General features: G+C 36.0%; 1 protein-coding gene across 6 annotated transcripts in view; it reads left to right on the top strand.

The window, feature by feature from the left end:
• LOC131428237 (phosphatidylcholine:ceramide cholinephosphotransferase 1-like) overlaps nt 1–27,780 on the top strand; it is a 65,634-nt gene that overhangs the window by 20,448 nt on the left and 17,406 nt on the right. The window contains exons 1-2 of one of the 6 annotated variants that reach the window (XM_058592007.1): nt 44–500; nt 605–732. The exons of 2 other annotated variants lie outside the window; for them this stretch is intronic. In XM_058592007.1, coding sequence (XP_058447990.1) covers nt 467–500; nt 605–732 — 162 coding nt within the window. In that variant the 5' untranslated portion in view covers nt 44–466. Of the gene's footprint in view, nt 1–43; nt 501–604; nt 733–27,780 lie in introns of those variants that run through there. 3 more of the 6 variants (XM_058592009.1, XM_058592008.1, XM_058592011.1) reach the window with 3 other exon arrangements.

Below are 27,780 nucleotides of genomic sequence, written 5' to 3'. Positions count from 1 at the left end.
AAAGAGAGCGACCTGAACCAAACTGAGCCGTCTCGTCGTGTTGAGAAAACAACCAGTCAGTTAGTCGTTGGAAAAACTTCGCCCGTGGAAGTGATCGTTGTTCGATCGAAGCGCAAGTCGGAAGTTGAATCGTTTCTGTACGAATTGATACCGGTTATTTTTGTTTTGAAGCTGTTTTCACGTTATTTCGTGGGTTCTTCTGTGTTTAAAGCTGTTCGTTTTTTCGAGTTACGGTTTTGTTTCACTACACCTGAAGCATCGCAGTTCGAGTAACTGGAATTTCATTGAAACGATACAAACTAGTCGTCAGTATTATCTAGATACGTGATGCCATTGTGGCTGAATGTGCGTGAATACTATTTGTAAGGCTTCACGTTTCAAGGCGCTACATATTCGTAAAGAAAGTGTAGGGCAATGAACGCGAAAATATCCATAATAGTGAATGGTTCAGCATGTTTGAGTAACGATGGATTACTTTAGTAGGAAAAAACATAGGCATTGTATGTTTAACTTGATGATTTAGTTGACTCCTAAAGAATTAGTAATTATGTGAATTATGACAGTTGAAATTGCTCAAGCTGATTCTGGATACCGTTCACTGCAGATTTGCTGATATTTAATTGGAAAATAATGTCCAACATTTATGTGCACAAGGTCAAGAAAGGAATACACAAAGTGATCTACGATAAACTGTACTTCAACTGTTCGACGATCAGAAAGATGCATTACGAAGTAAGTGTAAATATGACCAATGTCAATTCATTCCGAGTTCATTTCCAAACCCCAGACGCTAGAGACTATAGGTCTGACTCTCGCACGGAACATGCGTCTTCATCGTCTCTTTACGGCCATACACGAACAAATCACTATGAACTTCTAAATTTAAACAAGCGCTCATGTTTTCATCCGTGTTTTACTGTTGGCATTCTGCCCATTACAAACAACGTTGCAAATTTGGGGAAATTGTGCTAACTAACAAATCGACAGAAAATGTTCAATATTCATCACAAAATAATGCCACTTCGTTGTGATCTTCGAGCGCTTTTAGGTACCAAGTTAGTAATTAGGGAATCATTATCTCATTATTTTGCCATATAACAAATGTTGGTAGTAATCATCATCTTGCATTGATGGGACACAGACTTATTGATCCATGGAACCGTGGAGTCAATTTTAAATTCATGTTAGGATGTGTCCAACTGATTTGAAAATAATAAAATTTATTTGTTAAGAATCGAAAAATAACTACGAGTAGGTAGTGTCAGAAACATAAGCTAAATATTGACGTAGGACTGTATCCGAGTTATGTGTAAAAATTCAGTGGTTTTATACTGATCAAGTTCCTGCAGCTGATACTCTGGAACCTTAATTTACGCGCAGAGCCGGGGGGTGCGTAAATTAAATTTCTCGTAAATTACATAAAACATCGCGAACTACTTGGAGTATTGTCCTTAGGGACTACACTGTGTCACAGCAAGAACTACACCGGCTAATGCCTTTTTTGCTTGTGGTTCATACTTTTAGAGCTACACATTATTTATTGCTGTAGGTTTCCCAGTCGTCCAAGAACTTCGGTGAATACGGGCCTACAAATCTACACGAGCAATCAGCGAACTTATGAATAAACTTTCAATGCTGTTCATAGTCGTAGAGCTACTAACTGTTTACTTGGGTATTTTGATCTTTTCTCGGGACATTCTCAGTCATCCAAGAACTACTGTGAAAACCGGTCCTGAGATCTACACGAGCATTCAGTAGTTTATGTAAAATTTTCTAATGCTGTTCATAATCGTAGAGCTACACATTGCTAGCCAGTCTATTTCCGACTGTTCCTGGAACATTCCCACGCGTTCAAGAACTTCAGTTAAAACAGATCTTAAGATCTATCATGCATTCAGCAGTTTATGTACAGTTTTTTTTTTAGTTCTGTTCATAAACGTAGTGCTATATACTGTTTACCTGGGTATTTTGATCATTTCTCGCATGTGGCATCACGAATATGGACCGAGAACGATAAGTTCGTTACTGCCGTTATTCTTAAGGCCTGAACTCCAGGTAGCTTTTGGATGGCCTAGAGTAATCACGATTAATCTATTGATCACATGTGGTATCACGAATGTGAACCGAGAACGAAAAGTTCGTTACTGCACTGTGTTGAGGCCTGAACTCCTAGTAATATTTGGATAAACCAGCTCTTCCTAATAATCCGTCGCAATGATTCCATTAATTAATCGATCACAAAAAGTATAGACCACAATAAATAAACTCGTTAAAGCATCGGTTACTTTGGGAGACCATAAGGCTTGTTCCGAGGAGGTTTTGGATGAGCGAGTTCAATATCTGTTTTCAAGAGAATTCTTGGATGCCCAAGATCTTATTTAGATTCTTCGAAACTAAACAATCTAGTACTATACTTTTCATATACTATTCACAATTCCTTGAAGGCAGATTGTTTTGCATATGTATATAAATTGAAATTCCCGCCATTATGCAAAACCCTTTTTTACGCGATCATCGCGTAAATTAAATAAAGCACATAAAAAAATATCGCGGAAATTAAATTCGCGTAAAAAAAGTTCGCGTAAATTGATGTTTTAGTGTATTCTGAATTTTCTTAATATGTAGTTTACGTTACGACGCGAACAAAAAAATCACAAACACAACACAAACTGTTTCTGGATTGACATTTCAAGCACCGATCTCCTCATTTCTAGGGAAGAAATATAGAACTTAGTTTCTTTGGGATTAGGGAAATTTTTCTTTGATAAATCAATAAACCGAACTTCTTCGATGTTTAATACTGTTGAATTCGATTTCGAAGGATCAGCATGAAACAATTACCTTTTCGTGTGGGACAATCAGTGCTCGAAACGATACCCTTCGCAGTGTAGCATCGAATGATGCCAGCAAGAGGGTGTATTTATAGATGCTCGTGTGACAAAAAAACTCACCTTCAAGGATCACATAGAAGGAATCCAGGCGAAGTGAAATACCAGACCATTAATCACAAAATTCTGCCAACTAACCCAATCCATTCATGAGAAATCGATATGAATCCCTTCTGGGGTAGTGTTGGTCGTTATTTTCGGAGCTTCTGATATCGAGTACCGAACAAAACTAAAATAATTGAGACTTACTAACTTGATCCCGGAATTTATTCAGAAAATTAAAAATACAAGATTATTCATCAAAATCGATATTGTCCCCTTCAAAGTACTCTCCATCGACAGCAACACACTAATACCAACGCTTGATCCATATCTCTGTGTCCCTACACAGTTTTAATAAATCCTGTGATTTTACTTGTTGTAAAATGCAGATCAAAAACGCGCCACATTTTACGCAAATTTAAACTCAAGAACGTGTACGTGGGAAGCTTCGTAAAAATCAACAGGATAATGAAGGCAGATTTCTACATAAACAGCCTGCGGGATAAGGTTTCATTCATACAGACAGATCTCGAATATAATCCTACATCCATAACGCTCTTATATTTTTTTCAACGAAAAACAGTACATTTGGCGTAAAAAACAAGAAAATACAATACATCGATTTAGAAAAAACAGAACATTTTACAGTACGCATTTTTCTGAAAATAGTGAAGAAAAAACGAAACCAAATAAATTTGATCAGCATCTCAAGGGGAAACAATATTGAAAAATTATGTAATGAAAACCGCGAAAAAGACACCACAGAGACGAGACTCGAACCCGTAGTTAGCTCCAATCTGGGTAAATCGTTTTGCCAATGAAATTATCCTGCATGGGAAATACTCTAAAAACCAGCCTAATTAAACAAAATAACCGAGCATGTTCAGCTGTGCTCGGGCGCCACGACATTCATTTGTAGTCATTTTTTCAATTCCGCCAGTTGTTTTCAGCCCTCAATTAGTCTGTTTTTAGCATGTTTCACATGCAGGGTAGCTTAATTGGCAAAACGATTTCCTCTGATAGGAGCAAGCTACGGGTTCGAGTCCCGTCTCTTCGGTAGCTTTTTCGCGGTTTTCATCACGCAGTTGTATTATCATATAATTATCATTAAATCTGTTTTCCACGTAGATACTGATCAAATGTAAAACTATTTCAATACGGTTGTACGTCTCGACAAGACTAAACAAATCGTTAAATGCAAATAATTATCAAATGATTTGTATAATCTCAATTTTTATTTATCTATTTTAGAAGCTTATATTTTTGATAATGGTTTTGAATTTAGTGTATATTTTAGTTTTGGTTGAGACGTTTTTCTTTTTTTTAATCATCAAAATTTCGCTAAATTGTGAATAATAATGATTAATGAAAAATTTGTTGTTTGCATGCACTTACATTCACATTCCTAACAGATCGGCTGAAAAGTTCGTATCGTTTCTATGAGAGGGCGCCACTAGAATTAAATCCATACCATTTTCAGTTAGTACCAACCTTCAAAAGATACGTGTATAAATTTGACAGCTGTCTGATTATTAGTTTGTGAGATATTGCATTTTGAGTGAAGCTACTTTTGTTATTGTGAAAAAAATGGAAAAAAAGGAATTTCGTGTGTTGATGAAACACTACTTTTTGATGAAAAAAAGTGCCGCCGATACCAAAAAATGGCTTGATGAGTGTTATCCAGACTCTGCACCGGGCGAAGCAACAATTCGTAAGTGGTTTGCAAAATTTCGTACTGGTCATATGAGCACCGAAGACGATGAACGCAGTGGACGTCCAAAAGAGGCTGGTACCGATGAAAACGTGAAAAAAATCCACAAAATGATGTTCAATGACCGTAAAGTGAAGTTGATCGAGATAGCTGACACCCTAAAGATATCAAAGGAACGTGTTGGATATATTATTCACGAATATTTGGATATGAGAAAGCTTTGTGCAAAATGGGTGCCGCGTGAGCTAACAATCGATCAAAAACAACAACGAATTGATGATTCTGAGCAGTGTTTGGAGCTGTTATATCGAAATAAAACCGATTTTTTTCGTCGATATATAACAATGGACGAAACATGGCTCCATCACTCCACTCCGGAGTCCAATCGACAGTCAGCTGAGTGGACGCGATGAACCGAACCCAAAGCGTGGAAAGACTCAACAATCGGCCGGTAAGGTTATGGCGTCTGTATTTTGGGATTCGCATGGTATAATTTTCATCGACTACCTTGAAAAGGGAAAAACCATCAACAGTGACTATTATATAGCATTATTAGAGCGTTTGAAGGACGAAATTTCAAAAAAACGGCCTCATTTGAAGAAGAAAAAAGTTTTGTTTCATCAAGACAATGCACCGTGTCACAAGTCGATGAAAACCATGCTGAAATTGAACGAATTGGGCTTCGAATTGCTCCCTCATCCACCGTATTCTCCAGATTTGGCCCCCAGTGACTTTTTCCTGTTCTCAGACCTCAAGAGAATGCTCGCTGGTAAAAAAATTAGAAGCAATGAAGAGGTAATCGCTGAAACTGAGGCCTATTTTGAGGCAAAGGACAAATCGTACTACAAAAATGGTATCGAAAAGTTGGAAGATCGCTATAATCGCTGTATCGCCTCTGATGGCAATTATATTGAATAATAAAAATGAATTTTGGCAAAAAAATGTGTGTTTCTATTAAACGATACGAACTTTTCAGCCGAACTGTTACGTGTTGTCGCTGTTCTTTCTGACGTTTTGTACTGCCACAAATCGAAATTCGATGCGTTAATGACTCAAAATTCTGTATTATTTTCTAGTGTTAGAAATACAGTACATTTCAGAGTAAAAACACAGTACAAATTAAAATACAGTTCATTTGAGGGTAAAAAACAGTACGCAGTATTAGGGTCGAAAATACAGTACAATACTGTAAAATACAGTACAGATACGAGCATTATACATCCACCTCGTTTGCCCGGTCTGTTCCCAGCTAGGTTTTTATGTGTAAGATAAATCCATACAGGCGGCAGCACAGTCAAACAGCACATGAGTAAAAACAATGAGTCGAGACCGCATTACCCAATTTTTTTTCTTGCGCTTGGCTAGCGGAAATAGCGTTCGATGAAACGACCCTTTCGTCGAAATCTTGGTTGATTTTTCAGAAGGCCGTAAGAGCAAGTGACAGTTTCTCTTTGTTCACTCTCTCTTCGGATTATTGTGATGTGATTAAAAAGATTTTTTTGGATTTCACAGTTCAGTTTGAAAGTCGAAAGTTTCGGGCATCATTTTATGCAAAGAGTTGAGTGATAAACGTGGAAACCGCTTAGTAATTGATAGAAGAGAAAGTAACAGATCGGCTAAAAAGTTCGTATCGTTTCTATGAGAGGGCGCCACTAAAATTAAATCCATACCATTTTCAGTTAGTAATACTTCAAAAGATACGTGTATAAATTTGACAGCTGTCTGATTATTAGTTTGTGAGATATTGCATTTTGAGTGAAGTTACTTTTGTTATTGTGAAAAAATGGAAAAAAAGGAATTTCGTGTGTTGATGATACACTACTTTTTGATGAAAAAAAGTGCCGCCGATACCAAAAAATGGCTTGATGAGTGTTATCCAGACTCTGCACCGGGCGAAGCAACAATTCGTAAGTGGTTTGCAGAATTTCGTACTGGTCATATGAGCACCGAAGACGATGAACGCAGTAGACGTCCAAAAGAGGCTGAAAACGTCCAAAAGAAGCGATGAAAACGTGAAAAAAATCCACAAAATGATTTTCAATGACCGTAAAGTGAAATTGATCGAGATAGCTGACACCCTAAAGATATCAAAGGAACGCGTTGGACATATTATTCACGAATATTTGGATATGAGAAAGCTTTGTGCAAAATGGGTGCCGCGTGAGCTCACAATCGATCAAAAACAACAACGAATTGATGATTATGAGCAGTGTTTGGAGCTGTTATATCGAAATAAAACCGATTTTTTTCGTCGATATATAACAACGGACGAAACATGGCTCCATCACTCCACTCCGGAGTCCAATCGACAGTCAGCTGAGTGGACTGCACGGGATGAACCGAACCCAAAGCGTGGAAAGACTCAACAATCGGCCGGTAAGGTTATGGCGTCTGTATTTTGGGATTCGCATGGTATAATTTTCATCGACTACCTTGAAAAGGGAAAAACCATCAACAGTGACTATTATATAGCGTTATTAGAGCGTTTGAAGGACGAAATTTCAAAAAACGGCCTCATTTGAAGAAGAAAAAAGTTTTGTTTCATCAAGACAATGCACCGCGTCACAAGTCGATGAAAACCATGCTGAAATTGAACGAATTGGGCTTCGAATTGCTCCCTCATTCACCGTATTCTCCAGATTTGGCCCCCAGTGACTTTTTCCTGTTCTCAGACCTCAAGAGAATGCTCGTAAAAAATTTAGAAGCAATGAAGAGGTAATCGCTGAAACTGAGGCCTATTTTGAGGCAAAGGACAAATCGTACTACAAAAATGGTATCGAAAAGTTGGAAGATCGCTATAATCGCTGTATCGCCTCTGATGGCAATTATGTTGAATAATAAAAACGAATTTTGGCAAAAGAAATGTGTTTCTATTAAACGATACGAACTTTTCAGCCGAACTGTTATCACTTGCTTATACGCCCTAATGAAAAATCAACCGAGAAATGGCATTTGCATATCAGTCCCGGCATGTCGAGAAAAAGACTATCAAAATTTCATATCCGAATTTTTTGATTTATTGTGCTACCTAATGCAAAATCATGGTATTATTACTTGAAATATCGGTAATATACTTTTGTTATTCCAATATTGCAACAAATGAAATTATTAAAATTTCCGAGCCTAGCAGCCACGTGGCTCGCTGTGCATATTACATTTCTCTCCATGCTCTCTCGCAAATGTTCATAATAACTCTCGATGTGCCGATTCTATTTTACTCTCATATTTCGTTACGTTACTAAGGAACTGGAGCAGAAAACAATGGCGCCGCCATAGAAGTCGACTTACCTTCACAAAAATAACATTCACTTCATTTTTATCGCAACAACATATATGTTTTTATGCACTAATCGCATCTAAATTAAATTATTTAGACATTCTCAGGATAGATTTTTGATCCATGCTTTTGAAGGCGAGATATTCAATGAACAAGTTGAAAGACTGCGCTTTCAGCTATGCAAGTCTTCCTTCAGAAAAAAAGACTTTCCCGACCGCTAAAGTCAATGAATCATTCTGAAATTTTCACCGAATAATCTAAACTAATTTTCTAAGAGATTGTCAGTTGGGTTTTTGTCGTGAATACGACTTACTTTACTATGGGGTGCCTTTTCAAAATTTACCCTCTGAGAGAGTGATAAGTTTTTGATCGTGAATATCTCTTGTTGTATCTAACGAATCAACATAATTTTTGCTACATGCCATCGGAAATATGATCACAATTTTATGATAAAATTTTCAGTTGTGTGACATAATCTCAAATAGTTCAAAATTAAACTTTTCTGAAATGTTTGGTATAAACGAGTATCAAAGAGGATAATTCATATGGCGCGTTTGCCTTTCTCGTATTTTGAAAGCTCATAGCTCAGTGATCTGTGGAAGGATGTATATAATCTAACTACCAATAGAATCGAAATTTTTCAACTTAAACGTGTATAGCAAGAGCATTGAAGTATTTCAATAGTACACTATTGAAAAACCTATCTCATTCGACCCATGTCAACACCAGCCAATCAGAACGCGTTCTGAGGAAGAGAAGAAAATAGCTGCTGCTGTACAACAAATCGTTCAAGAAAAATGTTCCGAAAATCACATAAAAGGAAATCTCTTAACAAAAATTTAATCAGTTTGGATTCTATCGCCACTGCGAGCAGATGTGTTTTGTGTCGTCTGCACAGCTAGTTTCGCTTTCGACAAGAGCGATTAAGTCACAGCTGCCAGTCATTAGCATTGGGAAAAAAAACAACGGTGGAGAGCATTACACAATATCAGCCGTTCTAATGGCTCTACAATTTTTCTATTAGGATTTGTTTTTCGCAAATCGCAGGTAATTATCCTCAGTTTAGTGAAAATCAAGAACAATTTGGTTAGATTTGTGCACTTTTCGCTGTGTGAAATTCACAGTAATCGAGATCAAGTGAAGCCTTTTTTTGCGAAAAATGTTCCAGAGTTTAATATCGTAGAGAATTACGCAATTTGACCCTTCTGAATGCTGGAAATGAATCCCTACAGCATACTGATAGTTTTTTTTCAAAAAATTATGCAAATCCGAAATGAAATAATCGACATAAAAATTCTGTATGCGGCTATTTTTATAGCCGTTAGGACCGCCCATTAGTGAAAAAGCTACAAACGAAATCACATAAAAGGAAATCTCTTAACAAAAATTGAATCAGTTTGGATTCTATCGCCAATGCGAGCAGATGTGTTTTGTGTCGCCTGCACAGCTAGTTTCGCTTCCGACAAGAGCGATTACGTCACAGCTGCCAGTCATTTCGATGGATGAAAAAGCAACGTTGGAGAGCATTATAAAAAATCAGCCGTTCTAATGGCTCTAAAAGTTTTCTGAAGAACTATTAGGATTTGTTGTTCGCAAATCGAAAGGAAATATCCTCAGTTTAGTGCAAATCTAGAACAGTTTGGTTAGATTTTTGCACTTTTCGCTGTGTAAAATTCACAGTAATCGAGATCAAGTGAAACCTTCTGTGTTTTTGCGAAAAATGTTCCAGAGTTCGTAGAGAACTGCACAATTTGACCCTTCTGAATGCTAGAAACGAATTCCTACAGCATATTGATAGTTTCTTTCAATAAATTATGCAAATGCGAAATAAAATAATCGACATTAATATTCTGTATGCGACTATTTTTATAGCCGTTAGGACCGCCCATAAGTGAAAAAGCTACAAACGAAATCACGTAAAAGAAAGCTCCTAACAAAAATCTAATCAGTTTGGATTCTATCGCCAATGCGAGCAGATGTATTTTGTGCCGTTTGCAAAGCTAGTTTCGCTTCCGACAAGAGCGATTACGTCACAGCTGCCAGTCATTTGCATGGATGAAAAAGCAACGGTGGAGAGCATTACATGAAATCAGCCGTTCTAATGGCTCTAGAAGTTTTCTAAAGAACTATTAGGATTTCTTGCTCGCAAATCGAAGGAAAATATCCTCAATTTAGTGCAAATCTAGATCAGTTTGATTTGATTTTGGCACTTTTCGCTGTGTGAAATTCACAGTAATCTAGATCAAGTGAAGCCTTCTTTGTTTTTGCGAAAAATGTGGAAAAGGGGAATGCTTGCATAATTCATACAATTGATCAACTAATTGATATTCGGAAGTGTTAAGGAACATGTCAAAGGTTTTCGTATTCACGACATCCAGTTATGTCTCTGACATTACCCACCCGCCTTTTTTATATTCGTCACCGTTTCTGAGCAAATCAGATTTGAAGCGTGCAAATAGCCCTATAAATCACCCTAAACACACTGGCCTCAGCCCTTAGACTGACATGCGGGTACTTTGCATGTGGGACAGACATGAGTTGATATTTTTTTCACATTTTACTGAACAAACCCTCAACTTTTATTGCAATTTCTGATAGTATATTGAGGATAGATTTCATTCCTCTAGCTAACTCAAATTTGGCGAAAATCGGTATGGGACTGATATGCGAGTATGGAGAGTATACGACTTTCAATTGAATGACTCTTACCCGACTATTATATTAATCATAAGACAAAATCACGGGATTGAAAAAATTGAACTAAGATTTGGTCTTAACGACCGCGATATACCGCATGAATTAATTTGCCTCTTAACGTTTTGACTAAGAGAACTCAACAGTGTATTTCAAGATCTCAGCAATGATTTTAATAAAATTAGATTCAACTAAAATATCATAGAGTCCAATAACATTTTTTTTATCTGCCATCCGATTCCGGAATCACAAAATGATGAGTAAACATATTACTATGTTTTTTTTATAAGCGAGGAGAGATAATTTAATTAAATTAGTCATGGACTTCTTTTATTCTACAGGTCTGTTTCCGGTTACGGAAGCACTTGAAAAGACGATCAGAAACTTCAAAATGTAAGTCATTAATCATTCAAAAACTTTAATTAAAATGAAAACATGGGCTGAATTTTATTCGGATTCGACGCCCAGTTCCGAAAATAAAGTGAAATGAGTGTTTTAAATTTCATATTGTCATTACAAGTGATCTCAAAATCAAAAATCTTTTAAACTTGGTCAAAAACCTTTTAAACTTGGTTCGAAACCATTTTAATCTGTAAGCCATGTTGGTTAAAATGGTTTGATGGTCATAAAAACTCCCGTCGTGACTCGTGTGTACCAGTTTCGGAAGCGTCACTAGCATAAATGAAATTCACATTTATTTCTCATAGTTGGCTAAACCGATTTTAATAAACTTATGCCGTTTTTCATTGAAAAACACTGGTAACGTGTATGGCTCTGGTTTTGCACTTTCGAGCAGAAATGACAATAAAACACCGTCAAAAAATTGCACTTTTGCTCGAAAGTGCAAAACCAGAGCTATCCATGCCACCAGTGTTTTTCAATAAAAAACGGCATTAGATTCAAATGAAAGATCCTATTAGCTGCATAGGGTTTTATGGAGTTTATCAGAATCCGACTTCCGATCCCAGTTATAAAGGTGATTAGTGTTGGAAGTTTAAAACCGTCAACAGAATAAACAAAAAACGTATGAAATCTTTACACCACTAGGTGATAATTAGAGGAGTCGTTTTTCGAAACCAATGTAGTTTTACTCTTATTGCCTTATTATCTTCTCTTCAGAACAAACCATCAATTTCAGTCTTCTTACTCTCATATATCTATCGACTCTCATATATCGAGTAAAAGTTAAACTCTGTATAAAATGTTCAAAACGACGAATGTAACAATGACAGATTCTCTTTGTTTACTTTCTTCTTCGATTAATTCGGTACGGTATTCTTAGCAATCCTTCTCTCTAATAATTTAACGATAATAATATCCAAAGCTATCAACTTTTAATCTGCACTGAATAAATTACCGAAAAATGTAGAAATATCTTCAATGCGTAAGCGGCAAGTTTAATATAAAATATGTATGATGTATTCCACATCTCCACAAGCAGATCCACTGTGATTCTGCTGTTTGGGGCAGTGTAATTCGTCAATTGTAAGATAAGTTGTCAACTAGATCAGTCGTTCCCAATCTTTTTAAATTGCGGACTCTTTGGAAAAAAAATAAAATAAAAGTTCTACGCGGACCCCCACGTTTAAAATTGATTTTGTTCGCTGGATATATATTTACACTCTATTTAAAAAATTGAGTAGTATCAAAGATCATTCAAGTTTGAGAAAACGTCAACATGAGGCAACTCAACAACACGTACTGCTAGAAACAATTGCTGACAGTAAAACGGTTGATCATGAGAATGACTCACGGCCCCCCAAAAATAGCTCGCGACCTAGAACGACCCCTTGGGGGTCCGCGGAGCACAGTTTGGAAATTGATGAATAATAGGAATTAATGCAATTATCTTTTGTCTTTTGTCACGTCTTTGGAGAATAACATCTCGGTCTGCGTTGTGACAATCGAAATAAGGTTGTTATATTTTGGAAATAATATTTCAAATATCTAATTTTAAAGAGCCAAATGCTTGAATAAAAACTGTTATCAAGAGAGTGCTCACTTCTTTATAAAACTTACATTTGATCTAAAAATAAGGAACACCCATATCATAAAAGCTGTATGTGGTGAAGGTGTTTACACCACCTCCTGGCCTGTTTACGACCGCAATATCTGGCTGTTGATTAGCAATTACCTGTTAATGATCTTTTCAATGACGCCAAATGGTGTTATATTGTAATGAAATGAAATGTCATACTGTTTGTGGCAGTACTCACTTTGATCTTTTTTTCTTCTCATGGAATGATTCAATGTACTTTTTCCCGTTTGAATTTTAGTCGATTGTATCCACGGAAAAAAAATTGGGTGACTTTCATGAATATAAATTCATTCTTCACGTCATGGATCCATTCGTTTTGGATTTGTGTTGCACTTGGATAATTTTCACTTGATTAGTTATAGTACAACTGTTTTTTATGTGCCATCCAGCTATCAAAATGATGTGTGCCTGTGTGGTTTAGTCGGTAAACGGATGTGACAGTAAATAGGCTTCCGATCTAACCGAATCTTATATTATGATTGTTCTATTAGGTTATGATGGCTATATATATATATATATATATATATATATATATATATATATATATATATATATATATATATATATATATATATATATATATATATATATATATATATATATATATATATATATATATATATATATATATATATATATATATATATATATATATATATATATATATATATATATATATATATATATATATATATATATATATATTATTGATTATATAAAATTGCTCAATAAAAAGTTAAAAAAAATTCTGTACAGAAAAGTTAACAACTAAAAAAGTGACAATGTCTCCTTTCTTCAAACCTCTTCTATGGGAAACCCTAAGACAAGACCTGACATCTGGGGGGGCTGCTTTTGTTCCAAATTGAACCAGTTTCTGATTGGCTGATTTTGATGTTGCTACCTGTGAACTCATTGCTACTCATTGTGAAAAGAAAAAACTTTTGAAGGGTACGCGAGCAATGATGCCAAGTATAAAGAAAATCAGAAAACAAGTTTATTAAAATGTATAATTTTAGCTCACCAATGAAAATGAAAATTTTCGGAGAATGTTTCACTTTTTTCAATCTCATTGGTAATAAATATTTATAGTGGCAGCACTGTGTAATTAAAGTAGACATCAAGCCGTTTTTTCTTTTTAGTGAATTAAAGTGTAACCAAAAAAGATTTGTTAAATTAGTGTAAACTCGAAAGTGTGTTCAGTTTTACGAGAAAAATGAACTGTTGTGTTCCACATTGTGGTCGCACTAAGCATTTCTATCCAAACCTGACTTTTTCCGGTTTCCAAAAGATCCGGTAATACGCCAACAATGGATTCGATTTTGCGTTCAACAGGAGATATTTCGTGTTTTGTCATCAGTCATTAATTGTTTTTAAACATTAATATATAATAAAGAAATGCATTCACCAAAACATTTTTCATGTTCATTTCAAAGCAAAAACCTAAAATCTAAAAATTTAAATGCAATATTTTTTTCCTTTCATAGTTAATAAAAAATCTGTAAATATGGCTACACTGTAGCCGATACGTTGGTATTTATTCCACAGGGCGAAAATGACGTGAAGAATGATTCAGAAGGAAGAATAAGAAGCCAGTTGTCAGGTCTTGTCTTAGGGGAAACCATTGATTCTGCATGGGTAGAGAGACCGATTCAAGACTAATTTTTGAAAAGGGCGAATACATTTTTGCATGCACTTCATTCAAATCGTTGTAGCTCGAAAACCGTTAGTTTAACACAAATGGTATCCCAGAAAAAGATATCAGATACCACCGTCCGTTGTAAGTTAAAAGTAAGATTGAGAAATTGAGATTTGCTTGTGTTTTTCAATATAATGACATAACGAAAGGGGATTTTTGACTGAACTTATTTCGTATCATCGATATAATTGAAGAATTTGGCGCTCTACACCTCGAGAAAATCTCTTGAGTCGAGAAATAGCTTCATCGATAAAACCGCTTCGACGTTGAAACTAAGACAGCAATTTGTTTTCAACTGCCATAAGCATAAGCCACTGAAGCCTCTTCTACAGTTGTGCATACAAGTTCTCACAGAGCCAAACGTGACAGAGCTGTGCTTAATTCTTTCTCTTCTTGAATCCGTGCAGTAACTCTTTTGCACGAGAAAGACATTAACGTAGCGACAAGGGCTACTTCATATTTTAATTTAGTGCTATATGAGATGTGTGTGAATACACGCAATTCCGGTGCAAAGTGCTCGAGTTCAGAGCGCCACGTATTATTGACTGAGAGAAAGCTGGTCGTGAATTTTCAGTAGGTTCAAGATAATAAATCAACGGTAAACCAATCTTGATAGCTGAAATGTCAATCACAAAATGTACTTGAATTTATTGTTTTCTCTTCTAATCTTCAATTCGAATACTTTGAAACACGACTCAATGCATACCAAATAAAAAAGAAAATTATCCGGAGTAGCGCCCCTCGATTGGGAGAAGTGCGAAGGTTCAAGTACTTCCTTTTAACGATATTTTTTTACAAATTTGGCATTTTTCGCTCTTTCAATAATTTTCATCTTTTCTCTCCCTCTGTTGCTCGTTGGCAGTGACGAGTATAAAATTAAGTTCAAGGCGGCTTTTCGTCTTAACACATACCTGAATAAATTGTACATCTTAGTATTCGAAGTTCGACTATGAAACTTTTCATGTGTTACCTCATAACTACAGGTACGATAAACCAACAAGTCTACACACTTATTTTCGGATTTTCAGTTCGGTAATGTTTTTACGGAAAAATTCATCACTTTAATCGAAATTACCGATGTATCTATACTATGCTTACATAAATTGACGTATTCCGCTTAGCTTGCCGAAATTCGGCTGCCTAAAATACATATACCAGAAACTTGGTAATTTTGTACCGAATAGTTTTCACTTTGAATTAATTCGGTAGATTTGAAAGAAGTAGTACTGAACGATCAGCAGTTTATCAGTTTTTAACGGATCGTTCGGTAAATATTAACAAATCCAATTGTCAAATTGAGTAAAATGGAGTCAATTTTAAGCAAAATTCAATGTCTAGATGCTTCGTTATTTGTTATTCGTGCTATGCGATTATCTTCGAGTTAATTATGGATTGTAAGTATAAGTTGAGCACAATGATGATTAAAGTGATTATAATTATAGTGCTTTTCCACAGGCTCCCTTCTTCGTTCTATAAAAATATGGTAGCACAGGCTCTAGTTTCTAAATATTCGGCTCTTGCATCAGCGACAGGCGATGCTTCACAAGCACTTTGGTTCCATGCAAATGCAAGCCACCCTGCAGAAAAAATGTTTTATTTGTTCATAATAAATACAATATTTGGAATCGGAACGCTAACTACAACTCGAAGTTTGGAATGCATATAAAAATAACATATATTTTCAATTAAATAGTAAAATGCATTCGAAGTTCAATTATTTTGTTTTTGGTATTCTGAAATTTCAAATATTAAACTAAATTAAATTTAAAATTTATTTCATATTGTACTGAACTGTAGAAATTACCGAACTAATCGATTGTTTTAGAATCTTCCCACGCTGGCCAAACCGAATCCTCATCACGAATTACTGATCACTATGGTTAAAAATGACAGCTCGAACAAACTTCAGCTTCACTGAACGTTCGTCAATAAATAAATTGCCGAACTGATTGCGGGACGTTCAGCTGTGTAAAAGTCGGTAAAAATCTAGTAGAACACGAATTCTGTGTAGTTTTGGGTGGATTCAGCGTCGTGCTATTATGGTAAAGCTACAGTAAACATCATCAACATTGCAATAAAGCACTTCATCTGATAACTTCGTCCAATAGAAGAAGGTTGGAGTATTGTGAAGCGAACCCTTGGAAAATCTAAAAGGCTGGCAAATAACGACAAAGGTAGGGAAAAGTCTTCCAGTCAGGTATCTGAGAACACTGTGCAGAACATAATGAGTGAAATCAAACGTGAAATTTAAACATACGAAAATAAGAAGTTTTTCTATATTACAAAATATTCATTTTGTGGAATTCTACTATTCTGTTTCGACAGAGTTCACAGTCGATTCTTAGCGTACTAGTGATTGCTTGACTAGTGCTACGATTCTGAAGAAGTGATGTTATCCTGTGAGTTTTTCTTTGGCAGAAGATTACAACTCGAATGACGAATGAATGTAGGTTTTTGAACCTTGTCATAAAAAGAAATGGCCACTCACTCGATCTATTGCGAATTCTTTTTTAATAAAAGATTCGCGTGGCCCTATCAAAGTCATGTTTATTTGAATGTCATCATAATTTACTCCATCAAATCAGATAATCCGTATTTGTTTACAGATAAGAATAACTGTGCTCAGTTGTGTAATTGTTTCTTTCACCAACATCTAGATGCAACCCAGTGTGTATCTTTATTTTGGTAGTAAATATCATGATTTGTTTATCGTTTCCAACGTTGGCTTGCTGAGCGATTCACAGTCTCTTTGGAAGCGTTCACGCTGATGGTTTGAATTCTCAGTTAAGTTACTACAATAATCGGTTAGTTTAAACTAAATATGAAAGTGACCGCTAGACGGTGTTGTTCCACAACTACGATTGGGTACAGTTTTGTTGATTATCTTCGGTGCAAGGCAAGTATTTCTAATTATTCTACATTTTATGCATATATACATGCCTAATTTTGCAATAAATATTTGTTCATTGTGGATATAATTATACTTGGCTAAATTGTGTAGACTCACAAAAAAAATTAATTTCCGAATGAATAAAGTTGAAGAATTCAAATATTCCTGTGTGCTGTGGATGGGATTTGCCAAATCATTTTACCGGGTTATTATGAATAATTGAATAACTAATACTACTAGTGGAAAAAAATTGTAAACCAGAACAAATTGTATATTTCAATATTATATTTTACCAACATTATGGTTTTATTCAAAATTTGGATTGGAGTCCTTCACTCGATAATTTATGATTGCAATATCGCGACGCAATCAACTAAGAAATTGGTTATTTTAGACGAGCTGATTTTTGCGAATACGATGCAGACTTCAATTTGTATTAAATATAACAACATTTTGTTCCTTTTATTTCCTACTGGAGTGTGTTGCAGTATACTGGTGGATATATTAATGCAGTTGCTACGCGTGTGGTGATAACAGTGGTGATTCTTCCTGGACAGGGAATCAGGAAGTGTGGCAACCGCCTGCGGATGAAATTAATGATTCATTGTTTTTATGTTAATATTTTATTTTGAGTTACTCAGCATTTAAGCGCTGAGAGCGTCAAACTTAAAAATATATCAATATTGTCGTATGGATGATAACACACATCATAAAAAATTTACAACTGGATACGATTTACGAAAGTGAGTTAATTCAACTGATAATCAAAAGCTCACTGCCGGGAGGTCTTATCGTATTGTTGTAGCACAGCAATATCAAGTGAAATACAATATGATATCGTGACGTACAATAATCGAAATAATACATCATCGGTCATGCGACGCTAATTACAACTACGAGATACATTCAGGTGAAAGAACTCAAACCCGAACACACGAATAATTGCTGATTGAGACAATATACTTTGTTCGAAGTACGGTAATCATTGAATTTAATGATTCATAATATGTTGATATGTATTATTAAAGGTGCACAAGTCTCGAACATAAGTCTCGCTCCATTAATTGGTCAATATCATTTACAACTTTTGATCAAATTTTAAATTGTAGTATAAATACTTTGGCAATGGATTTCACAAAGAAACAGTTCAATCAAACAGTGGCAACTAAGAAAGTATATGAAACATTTCTGGTGAGTCGCAAATATGATTGAGAATTTTAGGGAAGTCAACGGCATCAAGAGCCATTTCACAAAAGGGAGACAACGACCATTTTACGTATTTCCCTTTCTGTATGTATGTATGTGTGAATTCACCATCAGTTCAAGGCATTACCAATGCATGCGGGTAGACTTACAGTAGATCCGAATTTGATTATCAGATAGCTTTCATATAACTGCTGTTAAGAAGACCAAAATGGGTTTTGAGGACCCGGCACTTTCCAGCAACAACATCCGGTAATATAATAAAGAGTTTCGCTATACCACCTTAAACCCGCCTGATGGTTTGTTTGTTAGAAGGGTGCGTCTTACTCATTTCAGACCTTCAGGGAGAAACACAAAGCTTCCTCCCACGTGACTCAGGTCGGCAATCCACTCCATCATTACTTGTAAGATACCCTGATGCACTCCCTGACCCTCTCCGTTATTGACATAATTGCGCATAATACAATATAATATAATATAATACAATATAACAGAATATAATGCAATATAGTATACTGTAATATAATATAATACAATATAACATAAAGAAATCTATCATTACTTCTTGAAAAAAAATTCTGTGCAAGTGTAGAATTGAAATATCTTGATATAGCTAGTGTGTTTACGAATTTTCATGAAAATTTGACCATGAGACAGCTTTTTTCAAAGTGTGTGCTGCGTTTACTCACAGTCCATCAAAATCAACAACGTGTCGATGATATGAATAATAAATATATATAATAAGATCTTTCGCGTCAATATGTGACAATCGATGAAACATGGATTCATCACTTCACTCCGGAATCAAAACGACCATCAGCTGAGTGTAATGCAGCCTGTGAAGCGTCCGAAGCGTTCAAATGCACAGCAATCAGCTTGGAAGGTTATGGCTTTAGTATTTTGGGATGCAAATGGAATAATCTTCATCGACTATTCACAACTGAAATGTTGATGGTTGAATTAAATGAATTACACTTCGAATTGCTTCCTCGTCAACCGTTTAGTCCAGATTTGGCCCCCGGTGACTACTGACCATTCGCTGATCTTGAAAAATGCTTGCCGATAAGAAATTCAACTCAAATGAAATGCTGTGCTAAATTTGGAGTCAGTTTTGAGGCACAAGGCAAATCCTTCTACAAGTACGACATCGAGAAGTTACAGAAGTGTTGAAATAATTGTATTGCTTTTGAATGAACAAAAATAGATTTTTGTTAAAAAGGATGTTTTTCTTAGTTAGTCACACGACTTATTGAGTAATGTGTAACATTATCACTTAGATTTCAATTGTAGTCCAATGAACTTAACTTTCACTGACTACCGATGATAATCAAGCTGTATCGCAATACTGAGCAATTACCGATTCATTTTCACTTTCTTAGACTTACTTGAAAATTCTTACAAGAATCACGAAGCGACGTTTCCTAACATTGGAAACCTCACCAGAAGTGATATCGTAGTATTGACAATACTATCGATCGCATAGTATAAAGCTTATTGAATTGATTAGAATCTCATCAAAATCTTTAAAAAATAGTTCCACGGGTTGCTCAAACCATTGATATTCAGAACGTCTTTTGGAGTGTACCCATAATATAAAGGAAGGTATTCAATAATGAAATACATGCAGATGGCGCACCCTGCATTTCGATCGAATGATTTTTTGTGCCCGAACTTTGATTGTCAATATCAGCCATCTGACACCGGTACCCGCATAGCGTTTTGGCTACCTGGGCAGCCATGGCCACCAGACGGCTACTAAAATTGATTCAGTGACGGTTGTCAAATCCAATTTGACAAAACAAAGTCGCCTGTATCTAAGTTAGCCGAGCGTTTTCATCTTCTCACCTTCGCTGAAAATGTCAAAGATTTCAATGTGAAAAAATCCTGGTGGATACGGTTGTATCGTTTGAGTTGTATATCTGGCAGCGGTGAGGCAGTCGGTCACCAGAATGTCTGCCAGCCATATTTTTCCAGCTGGCAGCGTTTAGTCAGCCATATGGCAGCCATGCGTATGCGGGTATGTGAGCACCAGCCATTTGAAAGTATACACGGGTAAAAATCCATTGCCGGTACCATGATTATAAATCATGAAATCATGAATCATGTATATCATAAATAATAAGTCATGATTTCATCAGCAAAATGGTTGGTATCATGCACAATAACACATCTTTCATAAAAATTTTCATGATATCAATCATTTTGCTTATCAAATTTCATGAGAAGGTATGGTTCATGATTTCATGATTACAAAATCATGGTACCGGTATAAGATTTTTATCCGTGTACCGATTATGTTGAGCCCCTCGCGTTTCGAGCCCCAAACACTGCGATGTTTTGATACTCATCGCGACTCTCAAATTGTGAAAATTATCTCCACTTGATGTCCCAAAACACTGTCTGCTGTATTTTAGGTAAACCGACGAGTTATTGTGTGAGAGACGACCCAAAATTCACTAATTTTTGTGAACTAAACAAGGTAAACGCGTTAAACAAATGCCTTACTGTTTGTTTGTTTACGTTGCAATCAGCTGATTTTGAAGTTCCGATTTTGATCTCATCAAGATGGCGTCGTGACAGGGTGCCGGTCAATATAGTTCAAGTTAGTTCGGTTGAAAACTATGACGATGTTGAATGGCCGATTCATCGTATCGAATCCAACTTATAATTTAATTCTTACACTACAATAATTAGATTTTTTATCGTGACGTCCCAAATGAACAAGAATTCAACCTTGACAGTTCAGCGGTACTGTTTACAAACAAGCTTAAACAAAAATCGAAGAACGCATCTCAAACAATCATCTTTACACTTTGCAACTAGTGACTTTCATTTAATAAATCCCAATAACAAACCGTATCCAATCGTGATCAAATGTTTTAAATCTCTATTTAGGCGATATGGATCGTAAATGGTCTCATTCAATTTGTCAACAGACAAACAAAAACATCTATGTTTACAAACAGTACTACTGAAGTGTCAAAATGTGTTCATTTGATTGAGGTTAGCAGTGATGGTAAAAAACCTAATGGCTTTTTTCGAATATCAATTATAAGAATCCATTGGAAATACTGTCCGGCATTATAATACTAATGACTCTTTATACCATACGAATAGATAGCTCAATTTTTGGATGTTAATGGTACAAGTAACTTTCTCTTGCTTGAGGCCAGTGTCTTATTTTGCGAGTGAAGTATAATATATTCTAGACAGGAGTTGATAAACAGCTGATCTTTCCTGGTGAACATTTTGTGATTTCTGAACATAACAGCTATTTTAGGTTGTCATTCTCAGTTTTAGATAAATGGATTTATCTTTCGGGGGTGTAATTAGTGCATGATTTATATTTATTTGAATTTTCTTTAGTTGTCAATGGTTGCTGTGATTCAATTATTATACTGTACATTTACGATAGCTAGCGGCATCGTGTATTGTTTACACGATTACGTATAAACGTTCACTCGATCTTTAAATATATAATAAAAAGCACATCGGTTGGTCACATCGCTTGCTTGAAGCGAATCCTATACCTTCCATTCGACCAAATCACTATTTCCGCGGCTCCTATAGAAGGATCTGATGAGTCGTTGTCCTTCCGTGAACCAAGTTCTCCTCTTTCTTGTCCTTTATCCTTCCTTGTCAACGATGGAGATGGCAGCGCCACCGGCATTTTTCAATCTGAGTTTGAATGGTATCATTTTCCAATACCATTTCCTAATCAATTCTTAACATTCAACAAGCAGTAAATATGATAATATTATTGTGCGATCCGCCAAGATCATCTTCATAAGGCAACGTATAACAATAAGCATTCAGCGCACCCAACAAAGCGACTGACGCTTGGAAGATTTAGAGAAAGGTCGAATCCACACAATAAGCAGTTTCATTCCAGAAGGAGAAATATTGATAGATTGATAAGAAATTTTGATTGTTCTACGTCAATCCGGTCAGGTTTCCATTATACTATCAAAAGTATTTGTTGTATTGGCAACAACACTATCTTGTGCAAGGGCGTGATAATATTGACATAGGAAAATGTTCCTATAATCTTTTTGCGTAGGCTGATAACTGATTGGCTGACTGAACTAGTAAAATAGCAGCTCTTCGGTGTAAATTGATATCCGTTAGTGCGCCAACTGGTTGACTGTTCCATACCGCACTGTCGATACCGGCACTAATTGACAGCGAAGTGGAACATCGTCCTTGACACATAAGTGACAAGATATGTGCTATTAGTATCTTTTCATCAATTGTAGAATGTTAGATCAAAGCATTTTTTTTCAATTGCACAAGAGTGTTCTAGCATTTACCAAATTAAAATTATAATTTTGTTTTATTGTACATATAGTTTACAATTGAAGTAGTAATAGGTTCATAATAACTCCTAAACTAAAATAGTATTAAGCGTAACGATATTGGCATCTCGGTTTAAATTAACCATCTGTGTTTACAAGGTGAGATGAAAAAACTGCAACAAAGTAAAACGCCATAATTTTTTCATTTTTTTTTTAAATTTTATTGATTGAAAGCAAAAAATGTCGGAAATAACATCAAATTTGAGAATCGGTTTAGATTTGTTCGAATTGGCCACCTTTGGCACGAACTATGGCCTTCAAACGGCCAATGAAACCATCACACGCTGCCCGAAAGTGGCTCTGCGGTATTTTGTCCCATTCTCGGCGAAGCGCTTGCTTGAGATGATCGACACTTTGGTATTTTTTAGTGCCAACCTTGCTTTCCAAAATACCCCAGGCACAATAGTCCAACGGATTGGCATCCGGAGATTTTGGTGGCCATTGTGCGGTGGAAATGAAGCGAGGAACCTCATTTCTTAACCATTCTTGGGTGGCGCGTGCTGAGTGCGATGGTGCTGAGTCCTGTTGGAATGTCCAAGGTCTGCGGCCGAAATGTTTGCGTGCCCAGGGCTTCAGAACTCCCTCCAAAATATTTTCGCGATAGATTTGCGCATTTATTTTGACCCCACGGTCGATGAATACGAGCGGCGAGCGACCATCGGCTGTTATGGCGGCCCACACCATCACCATGGCCGGCTTTTGAGTTCTGGTGGCCAACCGAAGTTGCAAATTTTCAGCTGACCTCTCTGGCAAGTAAACACGATCATTTTGTTTGTTTACAAACTGCTGGATAACGAATGGTTTCTCATCGGAGAAAACCAAATTCGGCAGTTCACCACTTTCGGCCAAGCGAAGCAACTCTTTAGCTTTTTCGAGTCTAACTTTTTTTTGCGCATCAGTAAGATCTTGCACTTTTTGGAACTTCAATGGCTTTAGTCCAAGCTCATTTTTCAATATTTGCCGAATGGCATATTGCGATATGTTCAGCTCACGAGCCATTTTTCGGCCACTGCGACGCGGATTTCGTTCAATTCGCTTCTTCACTTTTCGAACCATTTCTGCCGATGTTGCTGTTTTTTTTCGTCCACTTCCTTGACGTCGGGCTACGCTACCAGTATCACGGTAACGAGCGATGGTACGAGACACAAAAGATTTATTCACTTTTAAATGCTGGAGGGCTCTAACGATAGCCACTTGTGGTTTTCCAGCCAAATGCAAAGCAATCACACTATCACACTTGAATTCCATCACAAATAACTTTTTTTCTGAAAAATTCCCACCAAAATGCTTTTGTGCGCTTGTAAATAATATAATGAGCTGTCACTAGAATAAATCTGACAGCTGTGGGACGAGCGGTTTAGAAATGACAGCAGTCTGAAGTTGGTTGCAGTTTTTTCATCTCACCTTGTATATTCAATGGAGGTTGTATACTGAACAAACGATTGTGGGCGTATGTTTTTCCTACACACTACAGGACACATATAGTATGACGCGATTAATGCAAACTCAACCGAGCAGGTATCGTAAATTTAGACCTGATTAAAAATAGCGAGTTACTTAGTATTATCTCGGTTCACAATTCTAATCCATTTACATACAAGCACCATAGTGATTCTAGCATAGTTTTTAGAAACTGTTTTCTAATACGCAATTGGGATGAATTTGATTGTCGAACCTCGTTCAAAGAGGCATATTTTCGTTATATATTACGAAGGCCAAATAATGTTCTGATTCTTGCGCAAATGGCTCTTAACTTTCGGAAATCGAATATTGATTTCAAACAGAAACTAATTCTATTTCTAACTCAACTCCAACCAAATCTGTTGTTTGAAGTTAGGTTAGAGCTGACTATACAGGCGTCACTTAGACAAATTCATTGCGATCGTTTCTCAATCAATAAATTTACTAAGCTAATTTATTTACGAATGATTGGCATACATATAGGGTAATTGTATCGAACATTATTTTGTTGACCAAGCTACAATACTATTTTGCTGATCACCTCTCCTACAATTAATGGCTTGCAACGGAAACGGAGTCTTAAAGAAGCAATCTGTGAATATCAAGCAATATCACAGAAAAAGTTAGTGTTAAAATATTCAATATATATATATATATATATATATATATATATATATATATATATATATATATATATATATATATATATATATATATATATATATATATATATATATATATATATATATATATATATATATATATATATATATATATATATATATATATATATATATATATATATATATATATATATATATATATATATATATATATATATATATATATATATATATATATATATATATATATATATATATATGTTACGAAATACCGGATCCGGAACAGCAACGTCAACAGTAAAGAACCCATAGTTCAACATAGCGACAGCCGAGAGTCCGCCGACCAACGCAGCAAGGAAAATGCTGACACGGAGTAAACCCGGCATAGCAACCGTTCCAGCCGCCAACCACACGACATCGAAGACAACGTGGCCGATCGACGATATCGAACTTTGCTGAATTGTCAAATCCAAATTAACAAAAGGTTTAGCGATAGGAATTTTTAGTCAGTCTTGAGTGAGATACGTAAGCGAATCCATGTAACCGAAAATTAAGTGAAATAAAGTTTTTTTTATTCAAACCGCGATAGTACACGGCATAATTGGCGCAGTCTGTAAGCCAAGTGGTAAAAAACGAAACAAAAAGTGTTAGTGAAGTGAATATTCAAGAACATCTTTTATCGTGAAAAAAGTGGTACGATTCGACGTCCAACGGGGAACACGGAGGACACCGACATTCCAGCGTTAGCTATTTCGGAGAGGACATCCGGAATTTGAGATATCGGAAAGGATCGAGCCCGCCACCTGGAACCATCCCATAATCGCTACACACTCAAAGAGCAGACTCCCTGATTAAAAGAATCTTGTAAGTAACCTTCACCTTATTATTATTATTAAGAAGTGAAAACGAGTGCCTAAGAGTGGCTTAAAAACAGTGAAAACTAGAAACGAGGTAGTAGGCAAATAGTGAGGGTATATCATTAGTAGCTGAACTCTGTGTGACTAGAAGTGTAAAAATTCACAAAATAAACTGCAGAACATATCACTGGCAATTAAAGACCGTGATATTGAAATTAAAAATTTCAAAAACTAGTGCAAGGTTCGACGCAAATAGAATTATGGTGGAACCAATTGACACGCAAGAGCTGGTCGAACAAGTCAAGCGACTGACCGAAAACCAAGCTCAACTAATTCAAACGATAAGTTCTTTAAAGAGCAAAGAGAATGACCCATTCTTTAGCTACACTACACCTGACCCGATCAGGAATATTCCAAATTTTAGCGGTAATAAGAAGGAAGTCTTAGCCTGGGTGCAAGACACCGAACAAACGCTACAACTTTTTGAACAATACAAAAATGATATATGTTATGGACAAATAGTCCGTAGTGTAAAAAATAAAATCACGGGAGAAGCAAGAGAAATCTTGATAGCTTCCGGTAACCCCACAACGTGGGAGGAAATTAAAGAAGCGCTGCTTACTGCGTACGGTGACCGTCGCGATATAACAAGTTATATCCAGTCACTCTTTTATGTCAAGCAGGGCAAGAAAAATTTGTCTGAATATTATAATAAAATCCGAGCAATAGATACTGCTATTAAATCAGCAGCCGCCAATATGGACGACTACAAATCATCCACAAAAGCAATCAATTCTTTCATAAACCTCATAACACTAACACGGTTCATTGACGGGTTGAACGAGGAAATATCAATGCACGTGAGAAGTTGCAGACCTGAAACATTAGAACATGCTTTCGAAATTACGCAACAGTACTCTAATGCGGCATATAGATTTAGACTCGACAAAAAAGCACATAATACGACACCTTATTCCACTCAACGGACAAAATAAATACACAAAACTAAATACAGGGAATTCTAACCCACGTCAGCACGATAAGACCCCATCAGGTAAATTTAAAAACCGTTCACAAAATGACGAGGACATATCTATGCGGACTCATGTTTCCAAAATGCATATTAACAACCACGGACAAAAACAAATAGACACGGAACTCGACTCCGATGACGAACTAGAACAAGAATACCATAACAAAAACACAAGAGACACTACGCTCGATTCCGAAGACGACGAATATTTAATTTCAGAAGAGATAAATTTTCAGCTTGCCCAAGAAAGAAATCGAAACAAATGATGAGCCAGAATAGCTTCATACCATATATTTCAATCATGACCTCTAAAGGAGAGTTAAAGTTTTTAGTCGACACAGGAGCGAACAAAAATTATATCTCTCCGGCTCACGTCAACATTGAAGACTGTAAAGATGAACCACCTTCTACAGTAACAAATATCAAGGGCGAATATAAGATTAACAAATCAGCCTCAATAGATATTTTCCAAATCAGAAAAAAATTAAAATTTTACGTTTTCAACTTCCATAAATTTTTTGATGGCCTTATTGGTTACGAGTCTCTACGCGAAATTAAAGCGACACTTAATACATCCACCAATACCTTGAAAATAGGAAAGAAATTAATTAAAATGAAAAAAATGTTCCCAGGAGAACAAAAATTGAACTTAACTGAACACAAATTTCAATTCATCCAGATACCCGTGAGACGAAATGGTTCATTCATAATCGATCAGGAAATCGTTCTCAAACATTTTTCAATACTACCAGGACTATACGAAGAAATGAACGGAAAGGCAATTTTGGCAATTAAGAAAAACACCGATGAAAGATCTGTCGAAATAAATTCTAATGAGCTCGAACTAGGGAAGGACTACTACGAAATTGAGAAAATCCCCCTAAAACATACGACGACCAAGTACGAAATAAGGGACGAACACCTAAACGAAATAGAAAAGATTGCTCTGAAAGAAGCAATTGATAAAAACAAGGAAGTTTTGTACTGCAACGACGACAACCTCACTTTTACC

The sequence above is a fragment of the Malaya genurostris genome, chromosome 2 (genome assembly GCF_030247185.1).
Source record: "Malaya genurostris strain Urasoe2022 chromosome 2, Malgen_1.1, whole genome shotgun sequence".
Classification (NCBI taxonomy): domain Eukaryota; kingdom Metazoa; phylum Arthropoda; class Insecta; order Diptera; family Culicidae; genus Malaya; species Malaya genurostris.
This window is presented reverse-complemented; position numbering and strand designations above follow the sequence as displayed.